The sequence below is a fragment of the Octopus bimaculoides genome, chromosome 19, assembly GCF_001194135.2.
Source record: "Octopus bimaculoides isolate UCB-OBI-ISO-001 chromosome 19, ASM119413v2, whole genome shotgun sequence".
Taxonomy (NCBI): Eukaryota; Metazoa; Mollusca; class Cephalopoda; order Octopoda; family Octopodidae; genus Octopus; species Octopus bimaculoides.
This window is the reverse complement of record NC_068999.1, coordinates 26,353,048-26,362,366: the sequence shown is the minus strand read 5'-3', so window position 1 is coordinate 26,362,366 and position 9,319 is coordinate 26,353,048. Positions and strand designations below refer to the sequence as shown.

Sequence of the window (9,319 nt, the reverse complement as noted above, 5' to 3'; positions counted from 1 at the left end):
TCCTACACTGTCAACAAATCTGTTAACCCCTTAGCATTCAGATTACTCTTTCAAATGTAATACTTTTTTGCATTGTTTTGAGTTGATCATGGTCTATTTCATAGCTTTGAGATTTTGAAGATGTGATTATTTATTTTTAATATGATGCTGTAGAGTAAGTGTAAGAAGCCAGATTAGGCTGATTTGAACATGAAACAGATAAAATATTTTGGCCAGATATGGCCAGTTTAAATGCCAAAAGGTAAAAAGATGTTGATTGATCGGACATGTATTAAGAAGACTACTATCTGCTCTTTCCCACCCCACCAACCAGGCTACAATGCCTTATGTTGCAGGGAGCTTTTTGAGAGACATTTTACAAGTTCATGAGGATTTAACCAGGTGCTGTATTAAATTTAGTGAAGTTGTTGACTTGACATGGGTAGGGACAAATTGCAAAAGTGGATTGGTCAGCATTAAGTACACAGTGTGGACTACCCTTAAAAGCATTTTGAAGAAGACTATTAGCTTAACTGAGACAGTGAAGAAAGACTTAAGTGTACAGTCCAAATACATAATGAAACACTTTCACTGAATTTGAACTTGAATCATGGCTATTTTGTTTTTGTTTTATGGTGTAATGTTAAGTTCCTATAAAATTGATACAGTATTCCACGTTTGATTTCCAGTTTGTACTATTTCAAATCATTTACATTACTAATAACTTTCAGAAATGCATGAATGTCACAATTTCATAAATTCCCCTTCTTAAAACCTGGTTTCATTTGAATCTGTGTAAACGATTATAATCATCCTTTTAAAACATTATTTTATTTCAGGATTTACTTGGGTTAACGTTTGCAAAAATAGAAAACCCTTCTGTCTGGCATCCAGATGTCACAATGGTGAGTGCTGCTTAATTTGACAGTTCCAGTACCTGTTAGTTTATTTTTTCATTCTCTGTAATTTCTTTGTTAATACAATTTTTCATTCTCTGTAATAGTCTTTGTTAATACAATTTTAAGCCACCTTACAATAATGAACTGTAAGAAAATAATTCATTAGGGCAGTGGTCTACTACTTTTATTACAGTAATAATCCTAAATATTACTGAGAAATTTAGAAAGAACCTTTAAATTTGATGTCATTTTCCCTTTATTAAAACAACTAGCCATTTGAAAAAAATCCCAGATTAGGCTCTTAGAATGTCATGAAGAACTGATCTTATATCATTTGAATAAGTAGAGTTTTGAGATTTAATGAATGGGTTTTTGTGATTTTATCAAATTATTTAATTATGGCTAGAGCAAAGACATTATATATCTAATTAATACATCCAACTTTCATGATGTTTTTGCTTTGCTTTTCGTTTGAGCCATTGTTGAGAATCCCTTCTGAGAGAGTTAGATAAATCAAACCAGAATTTCCAAGTTTCAGCTACCAGTGTTTTCACTTCAGTTGATACTGAGAATTTTAATTTCCACACCAAACAATGTTTCAGTGCAACATTGGAATCTTGCCTCATTGGGAATATACAGCGCATTGGTAGCTGCATCAAATAGTTTTAACATTCGGCTTGATTTTTCTAGTGCTCTGCATTCCTTTGTAGGAAAGAATCTTTTAATATCAAATTTTATAACACAAAGATGAGTCATGATATTGTCAGATAGACTGCTGTAGTCTTCAAAACTGACTGAATTTAAGAAAAATTCAGAAATTTGCTTTCTTGGCATTTCCTTCTCAAAAGCCTTATCAAAGTTAGTTATATTTTGCTCCTTGAAATGTGATAAATTCAGAGTGTTTAAATGTTCAAATATTGGATCCATGCTGTACTCCATTTTGAGCCATATTTGTAAGGTGATAATATCCTTACATAGTTCAGAAGAACTTTCTCTTCTTAAAAACCACCGAAGTAGAGTGTAGCAACAAAGTTGTGTATTCAGTATAATTTTGTACCTAATTATTTTCAGTGTTCATTGCTCTTGTTGCATAACTCTTTTTAATGTTTTATGAAAGCCTAATTATAATTCTGTTTTCAGTACAGTGTGACAGATACCGACAGTAATAAACTTTTGGGTTATTTCTACTTGGATTTATTTCCTCGAGATGGGAAATATACTCATGCAGCCTGCTTTGGCTTACAGGTAAGACTAGAACAGTCTGTAATTCTTTTAATTTACCATAAGGAAAACTTCAGGATAGCTTTTAATTGTCATCATCATCATCATTTAATGTCCCCCATCCATGCTGGCTTGGATTGGATGGACAGGAGCTGCTTGGGCTCTATGTCTGTTTTGGCATGGTTTCTATGGCTAAATACCCTTCCTAACACCAACCACCTAACAGACTGTACTGGGTGCTTTTATGTGGCACTGGTTCCAGTGCTTTTTATGTGAAACCAGTATCCATGAGCCTGCAAGATTAGGAATGCTCAGCTGGAGAGGGATGGAGGGGACATGCCTGTATGCAAGGACAACCATGATTTTACTTAGTTTGACATGTCTTCTGAAGCACAGCAAACCACCAAGAGTCTCAGTCTCTCCTATCATCCCCTCTGTGAGACCCAGCATGTGAAAATCCTTTCTCAACACTTCATCCCACATGTTCCCTCCACAATTAAAGGCGGCACCTCTTGATGCAACTGTCTTTATTCATATGCATTACATGACCATACCAGTGCAGTCTTTTCTCTTGCACACTACATCTGGTCTCATATATCCAGTTTTTTTCCCGACTTACGTTCTGTCATACATGCACACTGACATTACTCATCTAATGAAGCATACTAGCTTTATCTCTTTCAAGCCTTCACATATCCTCAGTAGTCACAGCCTATGTCTCACTGCCATAGTTTTACTATAGAACAACTAAAGTGACAGTAGTTACAAAATTAGCATCATCACAAATTTTCTTAGCTTTTAATGCATTAGTTATTTAGGTCATTAGACTTTCCATCATCATCATCAAATCTCCATTTTCAATACTGGTACGGGTTGGACTGTTTGACAGGAATTGGCTAGCCAGAAGAGTTGCACAAAGCTCCGGTTGTCTGTTTTGGTATGGTTTCTACAGCTGGATGCCCTTAATACATAGGACTTTTGTAGTATTAAATTGATAAGAGACAGCAATCTTAGGGTGATAGTCTAACTTTACTAAAATATCTGCTAAGTATTCTTTAAAACTAAGCGAACATAGACAAGTAACATAATAGTATTTTAGATCCATAAAAATGCCTGTAGATGATTTGAATCCATGAAGTGGTAATCTAATAACTTATCCACTTCATCATTTTTGTCTTTTATTAATGTTTCAGCATGATTTAATACCAACATATTCATTTCTTTTTTTATGCTTATAGCAAGGCTGTGACAATGCGAATGGTCAGCGCAGAATATCTGTGGCAGCTATGGTTGCCAACATTGTGAAACCAACTGCAGATAAGCCCTCACTTTTATCTCATGAAGAGGTAAAAAATATTTTCACACCACATCAAATTCTTTTATCTTTTACCTGTTTCAGTCTTTCTACTACAGCCATGCTGGAGCACCACTTCAACTTCTTTTAAAATAATGTAGTGGCAACATCAAGTATTGTACAGAAGGAAGTCAATTGTTAGAATGAAAAATATCAGCTAAAACAAAAATATATTTTGTTTTTAATTTATTTCTCTGCTGACCTACTACCACTTTTCTCTTTTATGGAATCTTCAAACTTAGATATTTGTATATTGTTGGAGCAATTAGTACCTCACTAGGAAACTAACATTGTAACTAACCATTCATCTATAAAGTAGATGTTCATCATCATCCTTCAAAGTCTGTTTTCCATGCTGGCATGGGTTTGACTGGAACTGGCCAGCCAGAGAGCTGCACCAGGTTTCTATCTGATTTGGCTTGGTTTCTATGGCTGGATGCTCTTAATGCCAACCACTTTACAGTGTGTGTTTGGTGCTTTTTATGTAGTACTGGCACAGGTCTCTTGCAGGCCAATCCTCTTCACCAGGGGATGTGGCCTTAACACTTCTGCTGTGGAGGATGGGTCTTGAGTACAACAATACAATGGCTGAAGTAAAGTTTAAACTTGTACCCATTTCTCATGTATTACATCTTGCTTGGGTTGACAGATTAGTTTTCTGTTGTTTACATTCTCCTGCTCAAATATATCCTTAGGCATATAACTTCTTTTTATAAAATAAAATATAACTGTATCACATTTAGTTTCATTTTTCATTTTATTTTCATTTTATCTAGTTTCAGCTCATGAGCTGTGGCCATGCTGGGGCACATTGAATTTAATTTTTTTTGTTTTGTTATTTTTAGTTTTCATGTTTGGGGAGAATATCATTTTTCACAATTTTTCATTGTTAATTAATTGTAAATAAGTTTTTAATTTTTTTTTCACAGGTCCAAACATATTTTCATGAGTTTGGTCATGTGATGCACCAGATTTGCACAGAAACAAAATATATACATTTTAGGTGAGCCTAAAATTCTACAGTTTATACGGAAAGTTTAGTTTCTATGAAAATTATAATTCTTTTATTCTATTCCTTGTTTCAGTCAAATTCAACCCATAACTTATTTTAAATCTGGTACTTATTCCAAGGGTTTCTTTTTGTTGAACTAAGTTATGAGGATGTAAATAAACCAACACTGGTTGTTAAATGGTAGAAAGATAAGCATGCATGCATGTGTACACACATGTACATATAAATCCACACACACACACACACAAACAAATAAAGGCTTCTGTATAGATTTTTATCTTTCAAATTCTCTCATAAGGCATTATTTGGTGTGCAGTATGGGACTTGCTCTAGTGGGAATGACACTTGCTGACAGTAGGAATGAACCTGAAACCAGCTGATTGCAAAGTAAACTTCTTAACCACATAACCATATCTGTACCAATAATGATTATTGTATTCCATTTCTAAGGTATCTAATTAAAAAAAAAAAACTCTTCATTTTGAAATCATTCAGAATTTATATACATCCTTTTAGGTAATATCAAAATGGATCTTTAAATTTCTAATTTAAAGGCCCAAAAATCTAAATTTCTAGATTTTTTCTTGTGACTGAAGAAGCTATTTTGATTTGAAATTTGCATTTATTCTCTGATTATGGAGTAAGAGGTGGCTTGCAATCGCATAACAGCTGAAATCTTTTCATGGGTTCATAATCTTAAATTGTCTGTCTGATGTTTCTTTGAAATACAATTCTTATATTTATGTTGAGTTTTTGTGATTTATTTAACAAACATTGCTTTGTTTCATTTCAGTGGAACTAATACTGAACGGGATTTCATTGAAGCTCCTTCTCAGATGTTGGAAAACTGGGTATGGGAAGAAGAGCCTCTTCGACTAATGTCCAGACACTACCAAGATGGAACTCCAATACCTGATGATATGATCCATAATTTGAAGAAGTCAAGAAAAGCAAATGCTGGTATCTTTAACTTAAGACAAATGTTGATTGGGCAGTTTGACCAGTTTATACATACGCAACCTCAAGTCAGTACCTACAATACTTGAAAATACTTTCTGAAACAGTTGACAAACTACTAAAGAATATTTTCACCTTTTTACTCTATTTATTAATTGTTTTAACAGATGAGCATTGTGGAGGAAATTTATAAGTTTAGTTTTTTTGCTTGTAACCATTTCATGTATATCACTATTGCCTTGAGTAAAGTAAAATTTCCCATTTTTTAAAATTAGTAATCAAGAATAGCTAGTCACCTACTGATACAGATCTATTTGCTTCACATTCAGTTATCATACTCGCATTGTGGTAGCTGATTCATCACTAGGTCTCCACTATTTTATTTTAACTGCCACAATCCTCTTTTGTTTTGGAGATTAGATACCACATCTGTTATATTTAGTGTTCTAAACAGTTGCTCTCTTTTGTAATAGGCGCAGGCGTGGTTGTGTGGTAAGAAGCTTGCTTCCAAACCACATGGTTCTGGGTTCAGTCTCACTGTGTGACACCTTGGGCAAGTGTCTTCTTGTGAATGGATTTAGTAGATGGAAACTGAAAAGAAGCCCGTTGTATGTATGTATATATATATATATAAAATATATCATCATCTTCATCCATTTTCCATGCTGGTATGAGTTGGATGGTTTGACAGAAGTTGACCAGCTGAAGGGCTGTTCAGGCTCCATGTCTGTTTTGGCATGATTTCTATGGCTGGATGCCCTTCCTAACACCAACCACTTTACAAAGTGTACTGGGTGCTTTTTATGTGGCATCAGCACTTGCGAGCCTGCAAGATTAGGGATGCTCAGCTGGAAAGGGTTGCAAGGGATGAGGCTGGATGCAAAGGCAACTGGGCTTTTATTTAGCTTAGCATGTTTTTTCAAGCACAGCAAACTGCCAGGAGTCTCGGTCCCCTGTCATCCCCTCAGTAAGTCCCAATGTTTGTAGATCCTTTCTCAGCACTTTGTCCTACCTCTTCCTGGGTCTACTTCTTCCACATGTTCCCTCTATGATTAGAGATTGGCACCTTTTGATGCAACTGTCCTTATTCATATGCAGTACATGGCCATAACAGTGCAGTCTTTTCTCTTACCCACTACATCTGATGCTACATATATCCAGTTTTTCTCTCAAAATACACTCTGTTGTATATGCACACTAACGTTACCCATCTCGCAAATCATACTGGCTTCATTTCTTTGAAGTCTTCACATATCCTCAGTAGTCACAGCCTATGTCTCACTGTCATGTAGCATAGGTGTCCATACACAGGCATCATACAATCTGCCTTTCATTCTGAGGGAGAGGCTCTTTGTTACTAACAGAGGTAGTAGCTCTCTGGTCTTTGCTCAGCCTATTCTTATTCTAGCAGCTATGCTTTCGGAACAACCTCCCCCACTAACTTGGTCACCTAAGTACTACTTCTTGGGATCTCCCCCTTGCATATGAGGGAGTCTATTTTTTGTACATTCCTGGTGTTTAATGTACCTGTACATCTGCCTTCCATTAGTTGTCCATTGATTCTGCTGCACCTCTTGTGTCCATAGCTTGCACTGGGTACACCTTATGAAGTTTTTCCTGACACCTTTTATACATATCAAGCAGGGCTATCTCCTTGAAGGTACCTGTGATTTGTCTGTTTTCCTACTTATCAAAACTTTGGTCTTTGCTATTATATTATATTGTGTGTGTGTTTGTCTGTTTGTTCCCCCCCCCCCATTGCTTCACAATTGGTATTGATGTGTTTACATCCCTGTAACTTAGCAGTTTGGCAAAAGAGATTGATAGAGTAAGTACCAGGTTTTAAAAAATAAGTCCTAGGGTCAATTTGTTTCACTAATAGCCTTCAAGGCAGTACCCCAGCATGGCCACAGTCAACTGACTGAAACAAAAGACTAAAAGAACTTATATACATAGGTGCAGGTATGGCTGTGTGGTAAGAATCTTTCTTCCCAACCACATGTTCTGTCCAACTGCATGGTACCTTGGGCAAGTGTATTCTACTATAGCCTTGGGCTGATCAAAGCCTTGTGAGTGGATTTGGTAGATGGAAACTGAAAGAAGCCATTGTATTGTCCTAGCATATATACACATGAAAAGTATGAATAAAATGATTTGCTGTTTTGTGGTATATTGCACAGATAATGTTGGTGAACCATGGTACACAATTATAGCAAATGTCTGATGATTTGAACTTATTTGCTTACTATTGCATACTTGTGTAATTATTGTAAACAAGGGAAATAGAAGACCAAAATTTATGGAAAAATATGTAACATCAGCTAACATTGGCATAATAGAATTCTTTTCCTTCAGATGTATCATTGATATTTTATATTTTAAAAAACCACTCATGCCAGCATGGAAGGCAGACATTAAACGATAATGAAACTAAATAAAGATGTTGCATAGAAAAGATATAACCCTGTTTATTTAAAAGTGTATGGCAGAATTGCTGTGAAATATTTCTTCTAAACGAGATTATTAGCAACATGTCTGGAACAGGTAGATGATGATTTTGCATAAGAAAAATTACAAAACAATTAACTGCAATAGCTGATGATTGGTCTCTAGTGTGAAAGATTTCCCTAATAAAAATATCTTAATCTTTTAGTACACTGTACTGTCCCATAGACTTCATGTTCAATATCACTAAAAAAAATTTTTGAGTTCTTAAAAGTGTATCACCACATACTGCTAAGTTTTTAATTATTTATCACAAATAAAAACATGGATATTGCATGTAAAATCATTATCTTTTAGCTGCAACCAATACTGAAATTATTAAAATTTCAATACAGGTTGAAGTTAACAATAAGATTTGTTCATACACATGGAACTAGTTGTATGAACAAAATGTAGGTTGAAAATGACCCTCAGTCTCAAAGTAATGTAAATCATAACTTCATGTCATATGAAAGTGTCAACAATGCATCATCAATTGTTCAGTTGTGAAGAAAGGAAATCTTGAATGTATGCTAATTACAAAATACATTTAAATGACAAAAATTCAAACATTTTCTCATCCAACTCCTCAGCTTGAAACAATATTGAGTAAATGCAAGAGGCAAAGTTTTTTTTTATTAAAGAGCACCTGCTGGTAGATAGGTTTGGATAAAAATTCAAAGGGATTATGTGATCAGTTCAATCAATAGTTATTAGTCAATAAACTTCAGATATGTTTCAAAATAGTAGTTCCATTTTCCAACATTGTATAGAATCTATATTGAAGACAATTGACTGCATGTGATGCTTATCCTGACAGCAGCTTAATGTGTAGTACATCACCACCATGTAGGAGCTGTAAAATAATCATAATAGAACTTTGAAAGCTACTGTTTGCTAAACTATTACTCTATACCAGCATTGCTGAAAAAAAAGAAGACAAAAAGAACATTAAACAACATTGATGAGGATCATCATCATGAATAAAGCAGCTCACTGCTTCCATCTTGAATCAGATTTATGGTGTGCCACTTGAGTAACATTATTGAACCATGATCCACAGTTATGGCAGATACCTGGAAGATTTGAACTATTTTGCACTTATGTAATTATCACAAACACAACAAAATCTTCTGGCAATGTTATTGATAGACTGGCTTCCTTTTTAAGAGGAAATTCAACATTGCACTGCTGAGCTTTGACCACTTTCACAAGACTTTGCCTTTAGGCTGTGAGAAAGTTCATCATTTAAGTTTTAAGTTCAAAATTTCAATATAATTGTGGTGAATTAGTTGATTATATCTATATCTATCTATCTATCTATCTCTCTCTCTCTATATATATAAATAATATATGAGTATATGCATATATATGTACATGTATGTACATACCTTCATATAGATGCATATCTGT

At 34.7% G+C, this 9,319-nt stretch overlaps 1 protein-coding gene across 2 annotated transcripts in view; it reads left to right on the top strand.

Annotated features, from left to right (window-relative positions):
- The window catches only part of LOC106883272 (thimet oligopeptidase), a 41,420-nt gene that overhangs the window by 25,586 nt on the left and 6,515 nt on the right, over positions 1 to 9,319 (top strand). For both annotated transcript variants that reach the window (XM_052974914.1, XM_014934221.2), the window contains exons 10-14: positions 819 to 884; positions 2,019 to 2,123; positions 3,338 to 3,445; positions 4,383 to 4,456; positions 5,259 to 5,490. In XM_052974914.1, coding sequence (XP_052830874.1) covers positions 819 to 884; positions 2,019 to 2,123; positions 3,338 to 3,445; positions 4,383 to 4,456; positions 5,259 to 5,490 — 585 coding nt within the window. The remainder of the gene's footprint in view (positions 1 to 818; positions 885 to 2,018; positions 2,124 to 3,337; positions 3,446 to 4,382; positions 4,457 to 5,258; positions 5,491 to 9,319) is intronic.